General features: G+C 41.0%; 1 protein-coding gene across 8 annotated transcripts in view; it reads left to right on the top strand.

The window, feature by feature from the left end:
- The window catches only part of LOC135487457 (syntaxin-binding protein 5-like), a 368020-nt gene that overhangs the window by 31018 nt on the left and 310992 nt on the right, over positions 1-26010 (top strand). For all 8 annotated transcript variants that reach the window (XM_064771115.1, XM_064771121.1, XM_064771120.1 and 5 more), the window contains exons 3-4: positions 4191-4272; positions 13977-14077. In XM_064771115.1, the coding sequence (XP_064627185.1) occupies positions 4191-4272; positions 13977-14077 (183 nt within the window). The remainder of the gene's footprint in view (positions 1-4190; positions 4273-13976; positions 14078-26010) is intronic.

Genomic DNA, 26010 nt, shown 5'->3' with positions numbered 1-26010 from the left:
GATAAATAGCTAGGCAATTCCTATTCATTGATATCCGAGCATTGGATATTCTGTGACTGACACCAGGAGAAGGGATAAATAGCCTGACAGTTGTTATTCATTAGCATGTAAGCAATGGATATTCTGTGACTGATTCTAGCAGATTGCACTACTACCCGGCAGTGACTAGTCTTTAACTTCCTGAGTACCAGATATTCTGTGACTGATTCCAGGCGATCGCATAATTGATGCTGTTCCAGTAACAGGGTCAACAGCTTGCCCAGTGATCTTCTGTGTAAATTGCTAGCAGGCAATCGCCTTGGAAACGGCAAAAACTTAAAAGATCAAGGAGATGACAACGGCGTAAATAGTATAGACCACGCTTCACCTCTGTAGTGAGTAAATGGGAAAACCAACCTCTGCTGTTCACGTGCATGTCTATTGTCAGACCAACTAGCCCAGTCAACAGCCATATTATTGTGGATGTTATTTGAGAGCCTCCACAAAATTTCATAAACAGCCACAGAGAAGAAATTATCGTATTTATGCGCTTATAAGCGCACTGCGCTTATATTCGAGGTGCGCTTATAGCCACAATTTCATATTTATAGGCTAAATAATGCGCGCAATGAACATATTAACACACCGAACACACCAGAGCGGGGGCATACATTCGCAATTTGTCCCAATTGCGTTATATATTTCTAGTTTCAGCTCTGTGGTGCATCAATGATACAAGTATGGTGTAGGACATCAGCTATTTGAACTTATTCAAAGTGTTGTGACCACCCTGTGAGATGTGTGTCAGGGCAAAAAAGGTTTTGGCCCTTATTTCAACATTTCGAACCTCTATATGGTGTTATTTAGCCTGGTAAATTTGTTCACAGTTGTAACTTGTAAGAGGAAAACACAAAAACAGTTGGATTTGTTCTGAAAAATGACTATATTTTTTTATCTATAAATTTTACAGTTTGCGACTAGGCCAGAAGGGTCTAAATTGATCCCCAGGACCCGCAGACCCCTGAACACAGGAGTAAATATTGATCTTGTTTTCCCCAAGAAGTTCTGTACATGCATTCCTGGTTTTAGCCTATTTCCGTAACTGGTATTGGAGATAGAGTTGCAAAAAAAGTCTGAAACGTGTGAGTTTCACTGAAAACTTGGAAAAAAAGTATTTCTTCATTTTGCCACCCTGACCCCCAAGGATGATGGAAATGACCCCAAACTACCACCAAAAGTTTTGGTTTTGACCCTAGAATGAAAGAAAAATAAGAAAGACACAATTGAAATGGTTTTCTTATTTCCTCAGTAAAATATGATGTATTATTTTGTCCACATTTTTACGAAATAAGGGAATTGTCAAATTTGACCCCCTGGCCTGACCCCCAAGGTGCCTTGTAAGGTATTCCCATAATCCCCAGAAAGTTCTCTATCGCTGGTAAAAGATTCATTATTATATTGCCAATAGTTGTTACACCAGCAAAAAAGCCCCTAAAAGTAACAGAAATGGCCCAAATTAATTCCGCAAACTAAGCTGGATAGGATTTAGGAAATTCCGCATGGAAAGGGTTATTAGTGATTTTTTTTCGATGATATTTTTATGGTAGGTACTCCAAGCAATGATACATCACATGTCGTACCGACTTTTGTTTGACCTATATATAGTATACATGTAGAATGTTTTTAACCAGGATGAATTCCTAACCATCAAATATCTATACGGTGAGCACAATGGCCCCTGGCCATGTTATTCTTTTCCCAAGCTCTTGCTGTCCATCCTTGATGATTCAGCAGTCAATATATTTAATTGTTAACATTTTCACCGACAGTTTATTTACATATCATGCTTTTAAACGCCTGACAAAACTGGGTTTAATTTATGAACAAGCAGACGAAACGATCATGTGCTAAGTCACTGTGTTGTCAAAAGGGCGGCAGAGTATCTGATCTAAACCAATGTCAAAGTCCGGCTCTTAAAGGTGGATTTCTCAACAAATAACTCTTGTCACATAGCATAACTAATGTGAATAAACAATACCATTATAAGATGAGAGAAGCTCATACTCATAGAAACAAACGAACACATTGCACCTCCCATCCAACTTCAGTGCTCACCCGCGCGATCATCAGAAGAATCAGTCAATTCTAGTATTTCAATGTTTTGCGCTGTAACACTCATCTCGAAATTGATTAAATAAAGAAAACCGTATGTGGCATTTGGTTTACCAAAAAAATCAAGTGTATCTGTTAAGTTTTTACTCGCTATCAATGCGGGCTAAGAAAATCATACCCCTTGGACTTGATCCTCGCCTTGCACTTTGAAACTATTGGCTGTCCCTGGTGTAAAACCGATGGCAATTACCGCATGGCTGTCCCGGCTCAGGCTGGACCATGTTCACTGGACTAGTTTGTCGCAACCAACCTACACTTCAATGGAATTAAGGTAAAGGTCCAGAGTGTTTCTGGTTATAACCATGCATCTACGAGGCTGGTTTGTCTCAACTTGCACTTCAAAGGATTTGAGGTCCATACTGCCTTAACTGTTTGCCCCAAGGTTGTGACCATGCATCGACTGGACTGGTTTTCCACAACCTGCACTTCGAAGGAATAGATACAAAGGTCCAAACTACATTTACCACATGATGTAGTTGTCCGAGGTTGTGACCATGCATCTGACGGACTGGTTTGTCTCAAGTTAAACTTCAACTGATTGATGTAAAGGTCCAGACTGCAGTTACTGGTTGTCTATTGGGTTGTGACTCTCGAAGAACGAACAATCGCAACTAGTAAGATTTAATCTCCGTAACAACCTTCAACTTTTAATCACACTTATTATATGAAGTGTGAACAATCGGATGGATTGAGCAAAGCTCCTTGTGTTTTTGGCTCACCGGTTCAGCCGTCCGTCGTATCCTATTTCAAAAACAGTGGCCCGTTTCTTAACCGCTAGGGCTATGGACTCAAATCTTTGTAGTATGCATGACACCCCCCAGGTCAGGTGACCTCTGGCAGTGAATTTCGGTTTGATCTGATTCTTGACTTGGCCACCAGGGGGCCAGAAGTGGAAACCTAAAAAGTGTGATATCTCTCTTATGAGTGACCTGTTTTCGATAAAATTCTCATGGTAGGTTTTCCTAGGAAGGATACATCACATGTCTTACGATTTATGATTTGACCTAATTTTCAAGGTCACAGAGGTCAAACGGCGTAAATTGTCATTTTGAGTGTAACATGACTCCCGACATCATATAAACTCTGACATCAAATTTCAGTCTGATCTGATTCTCATATAACCTCTTACACCGAATTTCGGTCAGATCTGATTCTGGACTTGGCCACCAGGGGGCTAAAACTAAAAAAGGTAAAAAGTGCAATATCTTGCTTAATAGTGACTTGTTTTCAATGATATTTTTATGGTAGGAACTCAGAGCAAGGATACATCACATATCCTACAGCTTCTTGATTTGACCTAATTTTCAAGGTCATAGAGGTCAAATGTTGTGAATCGGCCGTTTCACTCTGTATAACTATGGCACGATTCTTAACCAATAAATAAAGCTATGAACTGGTACACGACTCCCTACATCATGTTACCTCGGACACCGAATTTCGATCTGATCTGAATCTAGACTTGGCCACCAGGAGGCCAAAACTAAAAAAGGTAAAAAGTGCAATATCTCGCTTATTAGTGACTTGTTTTTGATGATATTTTTATGGTAGGTACTCCAAATAACGATACATCACATGTCATACCGACTTTGGTTGATATACTTACTATACATGTAGCAAGTTTCTTAACCAGGATGAATTCCTAACCACCAAATATGTATGCGGTGAGCACAATGGCCCCTTGGCCATTTCATTTTTATTTGGCACGCAGCCATCTTGGAAACATTTTTACTAGCTGTTTTGTGGCGGAATGTTTTGATACACTAACCCAGGAAACAAAAGTGAGCATCTTTACATTCAGCTGAGCGCCAGGCCCATGGGTCTCTTGTAACGTCTTACTTTCGAGTATCTTGGTGCCAGAGTGCAGTGTTCAAGTTGACTTGTCATGGTATCCTCTTACGTGCTGTGCTGGTCAGTAGTTTTCAAATTGACTGATAAGTCAATTCGAGTTTTATTTGGCATCTGGCCAGCTGAGTTTTTTTTGTGGGTTGATGTCAACTCATTTATTGATTGGTATGTTTTCCTTAACTGGCTTGTCTCAGATTTGGAAGGCCGGGAGTTGACTGCCACCTGCGACATGATGGTGATATTGCCGTATTACAAGTCATTTTCCTTATCAATGAGGTAAGCATTAATTTCATTTCAGTTGGTCGATAGTGTTTCAGCCAGGATTTCAAAAAGGCAGGGCAACATCGGGCTCTGAAAAGGCAATAGCAATTTTCAGCCAAAAAAGGGCATTTTTCATTGCAGCAATTTCTGCTTTTAATCGAAAGATCAACAATGTTCGTAGTTCTATGGTACAAAAGAGAATTTTATGGAGCCAATTGTGCATTTTACACATACATGTATATGCCTTTTATGCGGTGTCAGACCAATTATACTATTCATGAAAACTTATTTAAAAGGCAAGGCATTTTCTTTTTAAAAAAAGGGTGACAGGACACCCCCTGGCGAGGTAGGGTACCGCGCCCTGCTTTTCTGCTTTAGCTGAAACAATAATCCACCAGGTAGAGTGTTTCCTGACCAGTACTTTTTAGCTCACCTCTTAGCAGAGGTGAGCTTATCCCATACCATGGCGTCCGTCGTCCGTCGTCGTCGTCGTCGTCGTCGTCGTCGTCGTCCGTCGTCCGTTAGCTGGGCACGTTTCGTAACTGTTAGAGCTATTGAGTTGAAACTTGGCACACATGTACCCTTATGTAATGACACCTTGGAGACCAAGTTTCGGTCCGATTCGTTTCATGGTTTGGCCACCAGGGGGCCAAACGTTAAAAGTGAAAATATGCAATATCTCCCTTAATAGTAGTCGGGAAATTTTGAAAAAAATATGGTCGGTACTTCTAGCAAAGGTGCATCATATATCCTCCGGGTTTTTGATTTGACCTCCTTTTCTAGGTCACAGAGGTCAAATGGTGTAAATTGGCCATTAGGATGTAACGATGGCACGTTTCTAAACTGCAATGACTATTGATACCAAATTTGGTACACATTTACCCCTTAGTCAGGTGATCTCAGGGACCGAAGTTTGGTCCAATATGATTTACCACTTGACCACCAGGGGGCAAAATCCAAAAACCTTAAAAATGTGATTATTCCTTAACTTCTTGCCCGATTGCCACCAATTTGATATCATGGGTACATCTAACCACCATACAGTATATGTCACACAGGTTTTTAATTTGACCTTCTTGTCAAGGTCACAGAGGTCAAATGGCGTAAATTCGCCGTCAGGCCGTAACTATGGCACGTTTCTTAACTGCAATGACTATTGATCACAAATTAAGTACACATGTACCCCTTGGTCAGGTGATCTCAGGTACCGAAGTTTGGTGCGATCTGATTTGCCGTTTGGCCTCCAGGGAGGGGGCCAAATCCTAAATTCTTCAAAATGCCATTATTCCTAGTAATGACTTGCCCGATTGGCACCAATTTTATATCATAGGTACATCTAATTCTAACAACCATTCAATGTGTCACCCGGGTCTTCTTTGATTTGACCTACTTTTCAAGGTCACAGAGGTCGAATGTACTGTAAATTGGCCATTTTGGGGAAATTGTAATTGCTTGGACCTACATCAAACCTAACACTACATGACACAATACCATGCTCTTTATCTTTCCTCCACATGAGGTGAGCACAATGGCCCTGGCCATTTCATTTTAAATGTCACGCAAATGTTTATTTTTAGCTCAGCTGACAAAGTCAGCAAAGCTGGTAATATAACTATATAATATAAGGGAATGGTGTCTGTCCTTCCTTCCGTGTCACTTTTGGGCATTTTGTAACCGCATGGCCTAGGCACTTTGTTGACGCTGCTAAATTAGGCGTAACCCGTGATGAACTCAGAAACAAAAAATCAGCGCGATCCGACCTACATTAAGCGAATGAGGTCATCAGGAAGTTTAAACTTCTTTCCTTTATACCTCGGTCCACAGAGGAAATATTATTTTCACATCTGGCCGAATATTTTTTGGTAATTTTTCTTTTTTACTAGTAATGGAATTAGCTTAGTTTTCACCGCCAGTTGGCACTACAGGCACAATTAACTCAATTGTTGACGATTCAAAAGCCTGGGCTAAGACGTGAGTTGCGCAGTTGTATTCTGCGCATGGAATTGGCAAAGGAACCAGGCTATATTTCAGCTTAACCACTGTGACCAGTCTAAAGATGGAAGATTGATTTTGCAACACAGTAACCAATTTTCTGCTAAAAAGAAGTCAAGTAGGCGATATTATCTCTAGCTCCTTTCAGTGGGTAGTCATAAGGTCTTTACGGACTACTTTCAGAAATTAGTTCTTGAAAATATGGCCACAATTCTGTGAAAATGATATTAGAAGTGCACGCTCTGTTCGCGAATTATTTTGAAGTGGAGAATTCCCACAGTATGTGCAGTGAATCGGCATGATTCTGTTTGCATTTTAGTTTTTAGTTCTACGATTCTTACATGAGTAAAAAGTAGACATTCCAAGCAACACAATAATGTTGCTCCCATAAAAATTGATTCAAAATTGACGGAGCTACGGCATTCTGTTCGGCAATTGGCAGTGCTGATAAAATCTATTGCATGCTAATGCATGCCATTTGCCAAATGGCACACTTTAAAAAGCACTCATTGCACAACGTAGGGAATCACCAGAAATGACGTAATCGCTGGTCTAAATAAAAAATAGATTCCCGATCGACTCGCTAGGGATACGCAGTAGAGCACAATGTCCGGAAAAACGACCCTTTGTATTTTAAATTCCAATCACCTGCAGGGACAGGTCAATTTCTCTCAATAAAACTAATTTTGTTGACTCCTGTAATCTCTACGTTATCAAAAAAAGACAGTGGTGTTAGTCCCAAACTGGTCATTTCTATTTATATTGACCTCTGTTAAATCAGGATACCTCTCAATTACAGACAGCATTTTGTATCCTTGTGCTGTACAACCCAGCCTGGACATACTACAGTTGTCCATGGAGAAGTCACATCCTCTCTGACACTTCTTCTCTGTAAAGCTACCGATACAACATACTGAACTAGGGATATCTTCCGTTGCCTCCTGTAATATTTCCATACCATGGATGATTAGTTCAATCACATTTCATCCAGCTGGCAGCTCTGCATTGGAAATTTTAGTGGTATAACGTGTTCTCTTGACCTTCAAACAGTAGTATAAAGGTTTACACCCTCAGTCCTGTGTTATTAGGTCATCCAGCTGAGCGCCAGGCCCTTGGGCCTCTTGTTAAGATCAAGGATGAGTTTCATGGTACAGTATGACTGAAAAATACCAGAAAAGAAGGCATTTTTAAAGAAGGATAAGCTTGACTGAGCACCTTATTACTAGGTCATGTATGTTCTGTGCTGTAAAATAATTGGGCAACAATGTTATTGCTGTCAATTATAAATATGTTTGACAGAACATTTTGAAAGCTAGATAGGCTCCCCAGGTTATTTCTTAAGCCTACATTCATCACCACAACTTTGTGATGCACCACAGCGACTTTTGACCCTCGGGCTCCACATAGCTGCAACAGTGATGTAATCCCCAAATAATGTAGACTGAAGAATGTGGTTTTCTGCCCACCAATTGACCCATCCTGCACATAACTTGAGAAAAAGTAATAATTTTAACTACACTGAGAAAAAACTTTGAAAAATAGGAAGCAATTAAGAAATTATTATTTGGCAACAGGTAGATATACCAATTGAGAAAATGATCGACTCTTGCCAATCATCCTTTATGCACCCTAACCTATTGATTTCATCTCGACTCCCCTGTAACGGTCACAACATAAATATGAACATAATGCACCCTCAGACTGTCACCTTGTTGTGGCATGATATGTATGAACGTATATGATTAGTTCAAGCACTTGGATGGATTTGAAATGATGCCATTTATTGAATATTTCTGGGGCTGAAGGAAATGCCAGAAGGTGAATTGCTAGTATTGACTAGCAAAAACCCATAACAGCAGTTTATTTACGTGGGATTGTGTAGTTTCAATTTCATTCACTTTATCTTTTCTTGTTGTCCCCCGGAGCTTGTGTGGGGGGACATGGTATTTGTACATGGCACCAACATTGTGCTCAACCCTACAGCTTCTAAACGACTCAAGCAATTTAATCGATATTTGGTGGAAGGAGTGAAGGACATCTGTCCCACTAAAAATCATCCCGGTCAGATTCCCGGCCTGGCCAGTAGGGGGCAAAATGTTGCGCCGCTCACCGCTCGCCGGACGCACGTTTCCCTTCCGCTCTATAACTTCTGAACGACAAAATATTTTGTATTGAAATTTGGTATGCTGATAGAGGGTTGGCCAAAGGAGTGTCGCGTTGAAAAATCGGCTGAGTTTATTCTCCATTTGGCCGCCAGGGGGCCAAAAAAACCAAAAACACATTAAGTGTTAGAACTCGCTTAACATTTGTCCGATCTTTACCATATTTTTATGGTAGACTAAGCTAACATAGATACACGATATATCACCGGGGTTTCTAGTTTCATCCATTTTTCTGCCCTATAGGGGGCGCTTCCTGAAAATCATGAAAATTCCCTTCCGCTTTGTAACTTCTGAACAACAAAATATTTTGGATTGAAATTTCGTGTGCTGATGAAGGGTGGGAAAAAGGTGTGTCGCATTGAAAAATCGGCCGAGTTTCATTCAAAATTTGGCCACCAGGTGTCCAAAGCCAAAAACAGAGAAAGTGTTAGAACTCGCGTAATATTTCTCCGATCTTTACCAAATCTTTATGGTAGACTAGGCTAACAAAGGTACATGATATATCTCTCGGGTTTTTGGCTCACCGTAGGGGAGTCTATACAACACCGCAGTGTCCGTCGTCGTCATATCCTATTTCTAAAGCAGTGGCACGTTTCTTAACCGCTAGGGCTATGGACTCAAAATTTTGTATGCATGACCCCCAAGGTCAGATGACCTTTGACAGTGAATTTCAGTCCGGTCTGATTATTGACTTGGCCACCAGGGGGCCCAAACTCAAAACTCAAAAAGTGTGATTTCTCGCTTATTACTGATTTGTTTTTGATAAAAGTTTCATGGTAGGTACTTCTAGCAAGGATACATCACATATCTTACGGGTTTTTGATTTGACCCACCTTTCAAGTTCACAGAGGTCAAAGTTGAAAACTTTACCGTTCTTGGTACGTTTTGTCGTTGTTCAATGTGAAGAGTTTTAATTTTGTGTAATGATGCATCTAAGAAGCCACTATTTGTATGCCAAGTTTCAGCCAGATCGGAATTCAAATATGGCCGAAATTGCATGTTTTGTGGGTTTTTCCTCGTATTGTGGCAATCCAAAGGTCGTGAGTTCAAACCCCGGTCAAGGACAGCCAAAAATATTTTTATTTTTCATCTTTTCTTTTTTTCTTTTCTGAGTTCTATCTTACATTTCCTTCATTTTTTGATTTATTTGGTGCCATAGATTTAATTAGGCGGCCATCTTGGAAATCGTTTTTTGCCAATTGCTGTAGTGTAACGAGTGATGGAATTGTTATGGTCGGGTGGATGTGTCTACATCACATATCACCCTGGTTTGTTATTTGACCTACCTGTCAGGGTCACTGAGGTCAAAGTTAAAAATATATTCACCATTGTCATGGAGTGGCACATTTCTTCACTATCATTTTCACCTAGACTCTACAAGCTTGGAACCACAAGTCTCGGATTCACCACTTGGCCAGGGCCGGCTCTGAACTGGTCACAGATGAATGTATAAATTATGAGAGGCCTACATACTGTAGCACTTTCTGTAACTGTCTACTAAAAATACTTACGGTGAGCACAATGGCCCCTGGCCGTTTCATTTGTAATTAAATGGTATTCATATAATGAAATCAATAGTAGTGTCCGTGTCAGATCCCATCATGGAGGTATAAATAATTATTTATACGTCCATGATCCCATCGTTCAACTAGTCTTCTCTCCCCAGGTGCCTCACACGGACCTTCACGTCCCCATACTCAAGACCAACTCTTACAATATCGCCCTCAAAACAACCCTGGAGTCATGAATTCACAGGTGCTCCTGTGAAATCTCAGTTCTAGTTTATTTATCAAACTTTATCGAGGGTTACCCGGTTATCGAATCGAATGGATGTGTCGATCGTCGGGGCGGATTGATATGTGGTTAGGTTGTGCGTCCAAGGCGATAACTAATAGGTCATTCAGTTAGTTTGAGAAAGATCATGATCATGAAGATGCGTGTTGTGTTATCATAACTGGAAAATAAGTTGAAGTTATTATTGGTACTACGATTCTTACATGAGTAAAAAGTAGACGTTTTAAGCAACACAATAATGTTACTCCCATTTTTTTCTGTAAAGCTATACTGAACTAGGGATATCTTCCGTTGCCTCCTGTAATATTTACATACCATGGCTGATTAGTTCAATCATATTTCATCCAGCTGGCAGCTCTGCATTGGAAATTTTAGTGGTATAACGTGTTCTCTTGACCTTCAAACAGTAGTATAAAGCCGATATTTACAACTTTATACCCTCAGTCCTATGTTATTAGGTCATCCAGCTGAGCGCCAGGCCCTTGGGCCTCTTGTTCGATTATATTTTGATGGTAGATACTCCCAGCAACGATACATCACATGTCATACCGACTTTGTAGCAAGTTTCTTAACCCTTTGAGCGCTGAATTTTTTTTTGTAATAAATGATTTTTCAACCTATTTTTGAAATAAATCTGGATGGATAATCTTTCATTATATGTCCAAACAATGTATATAATGGTTGTAGCATACATGAAGGCCTTTCAAAATAAGTTGGAAAATGTCACTAATTTGCATGGATGGTGGCGATCTTGAATTTATATTGAGTTTGACCATCAGATCATGACAAATAGTGCTTTTCACATGTTCAGATCAGTCAATATATTGTTTTTATTGCTTGTATCGATGAATATGTGTCTTATATTGCAAATAAAACCATTTTCACTCAAAAAAAATTGTAGAATTATTGCCTTAGGGGGCTTTTAGGTCCTTTTTCATCGTTGATGAAAATGATGAAAGTCGCCAAATTCAAGATGAATCAAGGAAACAGTAGGGAGACAACATCTACCTTCCCCATCTTCAAAAATGCTGGTCTAGAGAGTCTCTAGTGATTCAGGTGACAGTCTTTGTAATCCTTTACGGTGTGGTATCTTTCAAAACAGGGTACCACACACAAGGGAATGTCACAGTGAAGACACTTGTGCCTTGTCTTTCGTCTGCCGCCCGGCACATTGCGGTCGGTACAAACAATGCAGTCCGGTCTGCCATGATCTATGACTCCTGCAAAGTGTCTCTCCTGCAGTCTCTGACGTCTGTCTCCTATAATGGTGCGCCCTGGCCTTGGGTCCACTGGACGATTGTACCCCTCCAGTAGCGAGATACATATCTCCATGATGAACTTCTTCAGTGAAAGCGGGTTCTCATTATTTTCACAATAGAGAATGTGAGCATTTACCATTGTAACACTCAGCAGTCAACTGATTATCCTAGGATGCCACTTGGTTGACCTATGGGGGAACAGGTATGTCTTCATTCTTTGATCCATTCTGTCCAATCCGCCCATGTATTGGTTGTATCTGTCAAGACAGCATGGTTTTTTACACCCCGGTATCCAGTGACCGATTCCTTTGAATGAATTTGTTCATAACACAATTGTTCCCATGAATATTTGTCAGCATGGACAACCTTTTGACATCGTGCCAAGAAAGAGCCAACAGTTTTTCATTCCTCATGAATACTGGATCATCACCTTTCCTCAGTGCAAGATTTGTCTTATTCAGTGTGTTTTATGTCCACTGTCCCACACACGCCAGTTTCATTCTCACCATGTTCATTTGCCAATGCTACCCCAGAGTAATAGCTGTCAATGTTCATTGTGGTCCCTTTCCATAGTAGTGCCTCATCATGCCCCTGACTATCCTATGAGTTATCATAGCGTCCCCATCATCATCATCATCATGATCAGGGTTTCCCCTTCCAGTGTTCAAAAGCCAGTCGACAACATATGCAGACTTCGACTCTGACAGTACATATGCCTTGTACCCCCACTTATAAGGGTTGCTCTTATTATACTCTTTCATGATAATCCTGCGCTTGAATGCAATGGTCATCTCATCCAGGGCTAACTCCTTGCTTGGATAAAACAGCTGGCTGAACTTTGGGACCAGCAGATCAATCACAGGCCGAATTTTGAACAAGCGCTCAAGTCCATCCTGACCCCTAGATACGTGGTTGTCATTATTGGCCCAATGAAGGAAGGACATGATCAGTTCATATCTATCCCTGGGCATTACCTTCTTATAACCTGGAGTTTCAGTCATCCACCACCTGGCCCAGTAGTCCTTAATATCTGACTTCTCACACAGCCCCATTGCAAATGACAATGAGAAAAAAGCCTTTATTTCTGGAATCGCGACCGGTGTCCATTTATGAAAACGAGACTTTCTTTTCAGAGGGGTGGCAGAATTAGGGCCATGAGAAGCTAAATACTGCTGGGCATACCCGTTTTGCTTCAGTTACAATATGGGTCCAGAATTTATTTGTCAAAAACAATGAAACAAATGTAATTGGGGCCTTATTTTCGTAATCAGCTGGACCAATGTAGCCAGTTACTTCATTGAAATCTTTTATCCACGGTACATAGTTTTCTTATCCATCAAGTCTCTTCCATCCTTCATCAGGCTGCCTACCACCCCCTTTACCACCTCTTTGGCCCCTTCCCCTTGCTCTACCATGACCTCTTTGCCCCCTCCCTCTAGCCCTAGCATGCCCCGACCCCCACGACCACGCCTGCCAACTTGAATATATCCGCCTTGATTCTCAACCTTGTCTGCACTACTCGAAGAACTATCTCTATCAGCCTGTGTATTGGGTATAGGGGCGTGTACGTACTGATCATCATCGTCACTGTCACTCTCTTCAACCTCCGAATACTCCGGTTCACTACCTGAATTGCTATCTGCAGCAATCATTCCAATGCTGGACCAAGATTGAAGAGTTGTCTAGCCATTTTCAGCTCGAAATTCCAGCTATTTTTCACAGAATTTGCAAAACTTCAGTCTCAAAAATCGGCAAAAACTTCCATTGCACTGTATACAAAACTTTACATGTGTGGAAAGGCCGTGACGTTACCTACGCAAACAGAGTTATCCAAGGTATTTTTAGCACGTTATACGCATGGGGGGTCGTCTGCTATTCAGCATAGGCTCTTGGCGCTGATCGGCACCAGCCGCGCTCAAAGGGTTAACCAGGATAAATTCCTAACCACCAAATATCTACACAGTGAGCACAATGGCCTTTGGCCGTTTTTCATTTATAACAGGTACATCTACTGAAGACACATCATACGGGTTTTCGATTTGGCCATGTGTAAGGGAAAACTAGGTCAAATGGCAGAAAATAGCCAATTCCTTATTGGTGGCCTTGTCAGCACTCTGGCGTCTTCAGTTTTTGACGGATCCTTTTCATTTTTCATATGTATATATACGACCCTAAAATCTAGGTCAAGTTTGATATTGGGTGCAGTGTGATTCTTAGTTTGCCCACTAGTTGGCTTTTTTCTGAACAATTTAGAACTAGTCTAGCTCCCATATCCTTTGAGCTATATATCTTTTGAGCTAAGATGCTCATATTGCTACTGTAGGTGCAGCTACTAAAGGTTCATCATATATATTACAAGTTTTTGATGTTACCGAATTTCAAAACATCCCCCCTGAATTCCTACTGCTAAGTGGGCACAGTGCCCTTGGCACAATTTTTATTGATCCACCCTGTAGAGTCTTCAAATTTGTGTATGTCACAGTACTTACCTCTCGTGTACATGTACTTTCAGGGTGCTCTGGTTACCATGTGTTCAGATGATACGTTGCATTTGTGGAATTTTAGGCAGAAGCGGCCGGCAATTGCACATAGTTTGAAATTTCAGAGAGAAAGGTAGGTATTTGTAAAAATATTTTGCTTCATTATGCGTTCTAGATGGAGGTCTTTTTAAAAATTGAAAACTTTGACAAGTTTGTTACCGAAGAGCCCCTGATTCAAATGCCCAAGTAAAATAAGAACTGAATAAAAGGGAGCAGGTTATCGACAAGACACAGTATGGGCGCAGTTAGAACTTGGAAACATGAGATACTCAGAACCAAGTAATGAGTTAAGGATTTTGATACTCCAGGGTGATTATGCATTTGGCATTGGGTCAGTAATAAGTCATCTTACATGTATCTTGGCACATGCTGCAGGAGAAGAGCACACCTGCTGTGTTGTTGGACTTGCCACAGATTGAAGGAGTGCTAATTTGCAATGGTGTAAATAATCTGGAAATGCAGAATCTATAGCGTTGATGTCATAAAAAAAGTACGTGAGGCCCCCCTTTTCCTCAAGTTCGTATTTGAAAAGAGGCTTAGCGGGGTATTAGGGAAGTTATAGGGAAGTGTCTGAGGATTGATTTATGAGCATTTTGCTGTTCATCCCTATGGAGCTTGATTTATTATGAAGGAAAGAAATCTCCGTGAAAATCCTTCGGCAAAGTTGACTATTGAAGGTCCTGTGCATAGCCTTCCCAAATCTGTTTGACCATGACGATCATTCCGGAGTTTCGCATGACATCGCAATGCAATTCCTTTGCTATCATCAACTGTTGCCACCACAGGACCGCAAATATACTTGTGCGGGACATAATTCATCAATTTCAACACATCAAATATTCTCCTTACATTAATAGAGCATGCATTCCCTTCAAAAAGCTAACAAATATTCAAATTATGTTTCAACAGAACATCGACGTTTAAAGAAATAATTATCATAAAATTATCAGATTTAGGCGCACTACATTTCATCGTCTTCGTCTGTATCCTGTTTTAAAAACAGTTGCACGTTTCTTAACCGCGCTAAGTGTGATATCTCGCTTGACTTGACATACTTTTCAATGTCGCAGAGGTCATATGGCGTAAACTGGTAGTTTGAGTGTAATTGTGGCACGTTTCTTAACCACTAAAGCTATGAAATTGAAACTTGGTACACATGACCCCCTAGTCAGATAACATCTGAGAAACTGAATTTCGGTCCAATCTGATTCTTTAATTGGCCACCATGGGGCCTAAACTGAAAAGATAAAAATAGCAATATCTCGCCTATTAGTGACTTGTTTTTTCGATAATATTTCTATGGTAGGTACTCCAAGCAAGGATACATCACATGACATACAGGATTTTCATTTGACCTACTTTTCAAGATCAAATGGCACAAATTGGCTGTTTGAGTGTAACTATGGCATGTTTCTTAACAGCTAAAGCTATGAATTTGAAACTTGGTACAGATGACCCCCTACATCAACCTCTGAAGCCGAATTCCCGTCCAAACAGATTTGCAATTTGGCCACTAGGAGCCAAAACAGTCAAGGAAAAAAGTGAAATATTTCGCTTCTTACTGACTTGTTTTCGATGATATTTTAATAGTAGGTACTTGAAGCAAGGATACATCACATGTCTTACGGGTTTTTGATTTCATCTGCTTTTCAAGGTCAAAGAGGTCAAATGGCGTAAATTGGCTGATTAAGTGTAACAATGGCACGTTTCTTATCCACTAAAGCTAACTACTTGAAACCTGATACACATGACCCTCTAGGTCAGATAACCCCAGTCACCAAATTTCGGTTCAATCATATTCTCAACTTGGCCACCTGGGGCCAAAACTGAAAAGGTAAAAAGTGCAATATGTCGCTTATTAGTGACAAAGTCAGCAGCGCTAGTCCAATAGTTATTCAAATGGTGTCCGTCCTTCCATCCCTCCCATCCATCTGTTGACAAATACCGCCATTTTGTAACTGTAAGGCCTAAGCACTTGAAATCTGGGAATTTGACATGAACAGTACAGGAAATGGTGCAGACAGAAAAAATTAGCGCTGTTCGACCCAAGTTCAGCTCACCAGGGGGCAAAAACCGTTTTTTTTTAAAAATTGTCCCTTTATTCCAGTAGATAGAAGCTTGAAATAAATTTGAAGAGGTCTGCATGATATGAAAGTTTGGATATGAAATAAGATTAGTTTTGATTTATATCACCAGTTGGTGGTACTGAGCAAAAATGTCATTTGACCCTGGTTTGAATTCCCGCCCTGAACTGACATACATTTGCACCCCATCTAGAATTGGCTGCCATTATCGCCGAGTGTGCTGGATTCGCTCCAACGCAATGTATAATGTACAGTGACTTTCGACTATGGAAGCTAATAGTGGCAGAGAGGATACAGCTGGAGATGCACTGTGTGTGTGAGTTTGCTTGCCCGCTGACGTCATGCGCTGAAAAGAAATTGTGACCTTTTCATTTCGACCAGATTGATTTTAGGTAAGTGACAAATTTAATAATTTAGGCCAAATCTAAAATTGATTATGGTACGAAACTTCACACATTCATAGAAAAGATTCAGCACAATATGTTTATAATATCTGTTAACAACGGGTTCAACCCAATTTGGAAAAAAAACCCTTGGAATTGAGTCGATCTTCTTTTTGAAATATTGAAGCGACGATCTCATTATTCAGTGTCTCTGTAGAAATGTACAGTAAACGCATCATTATGAAAATGACAAAGTTTGCCTCTTTTCACAGCTTCTTTTTCTAGTCCAAGCTCTTGCTGTCCATCCTTGATGATTCAGTGGTCAGTATCAGTGTTCTCGCCAGGCAATGCCCCGTTCAAATTTGAGCAGTGAAAATGCGCACCGTCTAAATTTAGCTCGCCCTGTTAAATTTGCAGCTGCCCTCTTTAAATTCACCTCCGCCTTGCTTAAATCCAAGCCAATAGTTACACAAACACAGCCGTAAATATCGCATATAAACATTCCTCCGTCACTCAACGATCATTATCCCACCGCAACCCGACTGCCAGCCATCTCAATTACCCGTTACAGCACTACATCAATAGCCGGCACGCGATTTGCGCTACACTGCCTACCAAATTCTGTGTCAAATTGCTGCCGATCGAGGCAGACTCTGTTCCAAACTGCGTTATTGATATAGCGTCGGCAAGCGCCGTTCCGCAAATAGGGGGTCTCCCGGAAAAATTTCAAAATTTGGGAGGCTTGACGTAATTTCCTGGCACCTGAGAAGATGATTTTGACGTTTTTATTGTAGCTTCGACACGGGGCAATTCTGTGTGCGACGGAAGCTTTGAGCGCCGGATGCGGAAAGAACAGACAGAAAGTCGCAAAACCGCCGGGCTGGCAGTAGGCTACTAGCCGCTACGTAAGCATTCACCTACTCTCATTAAGAAATTTTGAGCGAGCAGTCACAATTCCAACCAATAGAATAAAAATATGCAGGCCTACCCAGTCAGATAGCGATATCCACTTCGCGCGCCCAACTCAACTGCACTGCCCGAAGTACTACCATTACTATCCACGTGTTCCGGCAGACGACGGTCGGCCAATAACAATCACCCGTAGCCTTGGCAACGAGGTCAAGGGAGTGGACAAACGCGCACCTGTACGATCGGCTAGCGGCAGAGCGGGGGCGGTTGTTTTTATGATATTATGATAGAAAGAGATCGTAGACTAAACAAGTGTGCTTGCAGGTGTGCCGCAGGTGGATGATAATAGCTGTCAGCGTAAAATCAGCAGTCTCTTTCAATTGATATACATGGTACAACGGGATCAAACGAGAAGATATGTGTTACGTGATTTCATTTTATTTGGCTTGGCGGGTGAAAAATCCGGCAAGGCGGCTAAGGATGGCAAATTGGCGGGCGAGTCACTGGAAATTTTCGGGATGGCGGCCTAAGGCCTCTACAAATTTTTAATAAAGTTAACATTTTACTTGTATAGAATCGTCGATCATCATCATGTCATCATGAAGAAGCACAGGGCTTGCGCAGTTGGTTACTGCGCATCCGCGGGCTGTGGGATGCGCAGTTGGCTACTGCGCATCTATATTTGGCGCTGCTATCTGGTTACAAAATACCATGTGCTTTGACGATATCGGGGGTCGGGGAGCGAGCGGGGAGGGCAAGGGGGATCAAAAACTTTTTTTGGAACCAGTAAATTTTTTATTCGTACAACTTCAACTTCCCTTCAACTTCTTCAGGTGGTAATTTTTTGTTGAGTGCCCGTACAAACACAACTTTTTATCTCTCCGTATTATATAGTGTACCCGACCATACAGCGCTGCACGGACATCGGAAAACATACAAAATACGGTTGAAACGTACAAGTAAACAGCCCTGCGTATGTAACGGTTTGAATACTAGTATTTACGTGGATACCCCGCCATGCGTCCCTCCGGCCGACCGACGTCATGCCGCAAATTGCCGTGAAGCAAAATGTTTTGCCTACGATACTAACGCTGCAATGTCGTTTTATATCATCAGAATTAGGCCTGAAATTGCACCTCAGAGCATCTAGGTTTCAAAATTTTTCCGAAAATGCACCTGCGGCGCATATCGGGGTTGGCCTCCGTCCAGCTGCGCCCCCGTTTGATTGTGTGGCGGCCACGCGTCTTAGGCAGGTTTCCTCCCTCCTTCGTGATGATAATACCGGAGAGTCAAGTGCTATACACTTGGAGATGAGGAGGAACAGAGATACACGGGGAGCCTATGTATATATGTCTATTGTTCCAAATTTGTCAGAGTCGCATTAACATATGTATGTTCGTCAGAGTCGGACATCTAAATTAATGCGCATCTCAAAACGGCAGAGTCCCGTATCAACATCTAAATTCGTGTGTAAGTTCGGCCCCGACGTGGAAATTCATCAAAGTCCAGCGTCAGCGTCAAAATTGATCAGAGTCCAAGCACGACGTCAAAATTATTCAGAGTCCAACCTTGCGCGTTTAGCGCGGCGTACAGGAACATTCAAACGAGGGCGGGACCAAGGAAATGACAAGTTGGCATACATAATGATTGATAGAGTCTAAGTCAAATTCGGAATTCGAAAATATCAAAGTTACCTAGTGCTGCTCATCTTCGCAATATCTTCAAAGTCAGAAATGTATATATCGTATTTTGATCTCAATCACACAGTTTTTCTCGGCTCTCTCCTCGTTTTTCGATGTGTTTTGATATATATTCTCGCATGCCGCAACATTGTATCATTCCTTGACGAAACGTAAGATTCGGATCCGCGACGCAATTGGTTGGGCTAAACGGAGGTGTGTCATGATAGGCTAACGTCACCGACGGTGTGGCGTAGCCCCGCCCATGCGGCTAGTGACGTCATACACCATTGCATTGAACGCACGTGGAAAACTTGACATGAAAACATGGCTAAGAAAAGATCATATTGTGTATTTAAATGAGAAGAGGGACGGGATTAATTACGGGTATATTAGTAAGATGCCGAGGAATAAGGATTACGGCAAGTAAGGTAGAAGTTTTATAGACATATTGGCCAGTAAAATGCGTAAGAAATACGGCAGATCACTGAAATTGAAAAGCCGCCGAAAGAAAACATGGCGGGCGCGATAGAAAAGATCGCGATTTTTACCAATTAAATGCATGATTTCTCCTGCGCAAAGGTTTGTCAGCGACATAAGAATTAAGAAACGGGGCAACCAAAACCTACTCAAGGTTGGGGACGATCTGTTCTTAGCCTTACATAAGTTTACAATGAGATAGATGAGTCGAGATGCGCGACTGATTCGCGGTGAAATGGAAGCTGTCCAAAATACACAGCGCGTGTAATGTACTCGAATTTCGCCGATCCCTTATCCATGGACATGATCATAGTCACTGTTCTCCCATCATCTTGCAAACAGGGCCTACAACATAACTCCTTCTTGCGCATGAGGAAGTACGTATGTATCGAGTGAATGACCTGATATGTCAGGATGTTATTCCTCTCAGATTGAAATCCTGGCGAGAACACTGAGTATATTCAATTCTTTTACATTTCCCCCCACAATTTGTTTAGATATCATGCATTTTATCGCCCGACAAAACTGGGTTTAATTTATGCACAAGCAGACGAATCGATCATGTGCTAAGTCACTGTCACGTGATACCTAAAGTTGTCAAAATGGCGGCAGAATGTATGATATATTACGATGTCAAAGTCCAGCTCTAAAAGATGGATTACTCAACTAATAACTCTTGTCACACAGCAGAACTACTGTGACTAAACAAGAAAATAATAAACATCGTTCTTAAGTCATCCAAGGTTGACAATGTAAATAAACATTGCAATTGACCATCTACTCCAGAGACTTGAAATGTCAACAAACAAATGTGATACACACATGCATACTGTACATAGCACAATGCATGCAACAGGGGCGAATCGTCACACTCTTATTATATTCTCAATCATCTTAATAAACTTACTTGATCTTTAGCACTTCCTCAGTAGTTCCTGACTTTACCTTGATCAATAATCATAAAAGTGCCTAATCAGCTGTTGTTGGTCTTGTATCATAAAACATGGCTATCAAAATTAAAATGTTTTCTCATCATGTTTTACAGGAATGATCTACTGCTGCATTTAAGCATTTTTGGTTACCACATCACAGATGACTGAGAGAGAGGAGCTGAGCTACACTCAAACTCATAGAAGCAAACGAACACTTTGCTCCTCCCATCCAACTTAAGTGATCACCCGCGCGGTCATCAGAAGAACCAGTCAATTCTAGTATTTCACATTTTTTTTCACTGTAATACTTAGCTCATCATTGTTTATAAAGAAAACCGAATGTGGCAGTTGGTTTACCAAAAATCAAGTGTATCTGTTAAGTTTTTACTCGCTATCAATGCGGACTAAGAAAATTATACCCCTTGGTCCACGCCTTGCACTTTGAAACTATTGGCTGTCCCTGATGTAAAACCGATGACAATTACCGTATGGCTGTCCCGGCTTAGGTTGGGCTATGTTCACTGGACTAGTTTGTCGCAACCAACCTACACTTCAATGGAATTCATGTAAAGGTCCAGATTGTTTCTGGTTGTGACCATGCATTTATTTGGCTGGTTAGTCTCAACCTTCACTTCAAAGGATTTGAGGTCCATACTGCCTTACCTGTTTGCCCAAAGGTTGTGACCATGCATCGACTAGTTTTTCACAACCTGCACTTCGAAGGAATAGATACAAAGGTCCAAACTACATTTACCACATGATGCAGTTGTCCTAGGTTGTGACCATGCATCTAATGGATTAGTTTGTCAGAAGCTGAACTTTAATGGATTGATGTAAATGTTCAGACTGCAGTTACTGGTTGTCTACTGGGTTGTAACTCTTGAAGGGACCATCGCAACTAGTAAGATTAAATCTATGTAACAACCTTCAACTTTTAATTGCACTAATTATATGAAGTTATGAAATAAACAATCAGATGGATCAGGCAAAGCTTCTCGTTCTTTTTAATTTGGCACGCGGCCCTCTTGGAAACCATTTTTTGCTCAATTTTGTGACGGAATATTTATATAAACTGACCCAGGAAACAAAACTGAGCATCATTACATTCAGATGAGTGCCAGGCCCATGGGCCTCTTATTGCTTAAACGACCATTGACATTATTAACGGCAATATTACCCAGCTTTCGGCTGCCCAGTCGCCTCCTATTCTACATAAGTAGTTCATTAATAAAATTGCACAAAAAAGGAAAAATTCAAAATCTGACTGAATTATTGTGCTTTTCCGGTGTTGACTCCGATTTGACCCGAGTTAGCTCTTCATGCATTATTGACCCGTTCCACGTGGAACGATGCACTAGTATTAGTAAGGCGTTTCCTTGTGTTAGGATTGACCCTATGACGTCTTGGCACCGATATCGATTTTTCTGACCTCACGCTGATGGCGCTTAATTACCCTGCAACTGCGACAATAAATGGATATGACGTTGCATCTTAATAGCGGGGTGATGGGAACTTGGATCTTGGCGTGCACTCACGTGTTGGGAAAGGACTTGCACGTACTGAAAATAATGAACAACGCACAATTCTTTTACTATAATAAGAGTTGAAAGAAAATTGGAAAAGCATCAAGCACGTTCAGAAAGAAGAACAAACATACTGCAATAAAAAGCCGACCAATCCTTTAACTACTTGCTCGATTGCCACTAATCTGATATCATGGGTACATATAACCATCATACGGTATTACAGTACCGGTCATTCGCAACTTCCCACTGCAAATTCATACATGTTATGTGAATAATTGGTTGTCGAAGGGCGGTCCCGCTGAGGCATTGTACATTGTTTACATTTAGAAATTTCCTTGCAATGATCTGGTAATTTGCCCCGCTTCTGCAAGTCTCGTGCACGTCAGGATATTCATACATCCCAGATCGTAGTTACAGATGTGTTTGTTCATTCCGAGACCAGGAAGACTAGTGTCATTAACATAACATACATAATGTATTGAAGTGTGTGGTGTTGATCTTGAACAAGAAGGATATGCAAATAAAGTGTAACAAGCTTACCCTCTTTATTGCTTACATATGAAAAAGAATATTATTTTCAGCACACTTTTATTGTTGTCTGTCGTGTATTCTGTATATTCGGGAGGCCTGAATTTGCTAACCAAAATTTGCAGACAAATTTTTCAAACAGTAAGATTTCTAACATTTGCATTGCTTTTTTCGCACAAGAATTATTGCATAATAGGATTGTTAGGAAATTATTCGCCTACGAAAGGAATTGTATTTCGCACACGAATAGTTCAAGAATAAGCAACGAAATTTGCAAGAACTTAATGTCTAAACGGTGACCTCCTTTTCAAGGCCACAGAGGTCAATTGACACAAAGGACCAAAACTGAAAAGGTAAAATGTGCAATATCTCGCTTATTATGCCCCCGCCATAATTTTTAAGGGGGTGTAGGCCTAAAGTGTCAAAGGGTCCCTATTGATTTTGGGCGCGTTCCAAAATCCAATATGGCCGTCAGCCGCCATCTTAGGTTTTCCATTCGGCTCGTTAACTGACGAACTAGAGGTCTGACAGACTTCAAACTTTTGTGCTGTAATGGTCTTCAGTGGGAGAGGTTCCTTATCGATTTTGGGCGCGTTAAAAAATCCAATATGGCTGCCTGCCGCCATCCTAGATTTTTGCATTCCGCTCGTTAATTGAAGAACCAGTTGTCCGGCAGACTTCAAACTTTTGTGGTGTAATGGCCTATGACAGGGGAGGTTCCCTACTGATTTTGGGCGCGATCCAAAATCCAGTATGGCCATGAGCCGCCAACTTAGATTTTTGTATTCCGATCGTTAACTGAAGAACTAGAAGTCCGACAGGCTTCAAACATTTGTGGTGTAGTGGTCTTCGGTAGGGGAGGTTCCCTATCGATTTTGGGCGCGTTCCAAAATCCGACATGGCCGCCAGCCGCCGTCTTAGATTTTTGCATTCTGCTCGTAACTTGAAGAACGGCATGTCCGATAGACTTCAAGCTTTTGTTGCGTAATGGCCTGTGGTAGGGGAGTTTCCCTACTGATGGGTTTCCCTAGAAATGGGCTTGTCAGCTGCTGTTGGTTGAAGTCCAAAGACCTTTCTCCACATTTGAATTTCATGCCGCGTTATCGCCAATATGCAAAAGGCATTTCATTGTCATTAAAGTCTTTAAATTCCCGATAAGTGGCACGTTTTGTCCTTATTTCTCATATAGTCTTTAAATTTGGTATGTAGACACCTGTTACATATTTCTCTACATGTTGACAAAAAATCAGGTCGATGTGGCGTACTTTTCAAGGTCACAGAGGTCAAATGGTGTGAATTGGCCGTTTGTGTGTAAATATGGCATGATTCATAACCACTAAAGCTATGAACTTTAAACTTGGTACACATGACCCCCTAGGTCAGATGACCTGTGACACTGATTTTCGGTCCTGTCTGATTCTTAACTTGGCCACCAGGGGGCCAAAACCAAAAATTTGAATAGTGCCATATCTCGCTTATTACTGATTAGTTTTTGGTAAAAATTTTATGGTAGATACTCTTAGCAAGGATACATCACATATGAAATGTGGTTTTTATTTGACGTACTTGTCAAAAAGGTCACAGAGGTCAAATTGCGTAAATTGGCCATTTGAGCGTAACTGGAATGTTTGTTAACTATGGGCGGTTATTTCCGCATAAATAGAGGTTGTCTCAATTAGACATTTTATGTTGTGTTATGACTCGAATAGATGTTTGGTGTCGCATTTCAAATAGACATACACTCAAATAGACGTTTGGTGGCACTCGTATCTCAAATAAACATATATTGTCGTGTTTTCAGTAGGCAGGCCAAAGGCGCCCCGGCGAGCTGGTGACGTGATGACGTCACAGCCGAGAATTGGTCAGATTTGTAGGTTTGTCTCATGAACTAATGCAGTTAGTGTTCAGAAATGTGTGTGTAATTTGCGTTAAAAATATGTCATATTAAAATTTTATAACCTTCAAAATATTACTGTGTGTTTTCTTTCCAAAAATATCGCTTAGAATATTTAATACGGCTTTACGAACATACCGCAAATCGCGCTTTTTGCCGATGTCGCGCACTGAAAACGTCTCGCGTCCGCCAAGATTTTTGGGAAAACCCAGCATCATCCTTCAAGTGACATATGTTATCGTTGATATAATTGGCTGAACGTGTGTCCCAATGTCGCAGACGATCTCTTCTTCAAGCTGATTGGTCCGACGAGTCTATTAGGAGGGGTATGAGGAAGTGAGAGCTCATGGAAATGTTCAACACAATTTTTCTAATTTCAACAGACGTTAATTTTATGCATCGTTATCAACAAATAAATCATACGATATTGATCTTCTACCATCTAAAAGTTTATCTGAATCGGTTTAGAATAACACGTGTCGAAAACGGATATTTGAAACCACCTCTCCACCCTTTCGTGTGAAGTCCTGCGCTCGCATCAAAATGGCGTCGCCGTCAAAAAGTTTTCAAATTTCACAGGAAAAAATCGCCAGTTTATGCCGTGGGCGTGGGTTTGAAGGTAAGTTATGACCGTGAGTTGATAGTACGAGTAGTGTTTATGAATATTAATCATCAGCTGGCGATGGATTGTGCAATTCATGATGAATACGGGTTGAATTAAGGTGGAATTTGCGACCGAATGCTCGTTTTACCGGGTGACGTTGTGGTATCCGCTTTTACTCTCTGTTGCTCACTCTGTAGCGTGACGTCACGCTGCCATATTTGGGAAATTAAAGTGGTAGTCACAATGCATAGCTGGTTTGTTATCCATTCAGGTGGCGGGATCTTTTGGCGGGAAATTTGAAATTTTATTTAATTCAAGTTTTAGCAGGTTTTTTTGCAGAAACGATGATTGGAACGGGCTTTATTACCTCTGAAGATATGGTTATGTTGAATTGGAATTATTTTAGAACACTTTAGATGACAGTTTGACATCATTTCATGTATCATTCTATTACACATGTTAATTGACAGATTTAGGTTTATTTATATGAGTTAATGAATACTAATGTGACATATAGTTTCAGCAATTTTTAGTTTTCTTCATTTTTTGTGCATTTGATTTTGAAAACCAGGACTGGCAGTCATGGCAGTTGAGTTACAGGTAGGTTTTACTAGTCTTCAAGCTTCTCCGGTTTATAGTCCCACTTTCCTGTCCCACCATACAGGTGGGATCTACCCCAATGTCCCTACACAATGTTTAAAGTCACTCTTTCTCTTTTCCAGGCTTTTCAGGTGGTGTGACATATGAACTGGCAAAAGCAATTTTAGATCACATCGAGGACTCAGCGGACCTGTCACAAAAATATTGTTTTCCTGAAGTGCTTAGACAGCTAGTTCCTGGTATCGGTTGTAACATTGCTGTTGGTGTTATCGTACGCAAGGTCAGGAACGTTGTAAATAGGGCAGAAAAACAAAACAATAGTCTACTCTTGCAGGAACTTTTGTTTGAGAGGGACTATTGTGGAGAACGATTTGATAATAACTATAT

This window comes from Lineus longissimus, chromosome 5, assembly GCF_910592395.1.
Source record: "Lineus longissimus chromosome 5, tnLinLong1.2, whole genome shotgun sequence".
NCBI classification, from domain to species: domain Eukaryota; kingdom Metazoa; phylum Nemertea; class Pilidiophora; order Heteronemertea; family Lineidae; genus Lineus; species Lineus longissimus.
This window is presented reverse-complemented; position numbering and strand designations above follow the sequence as displayed.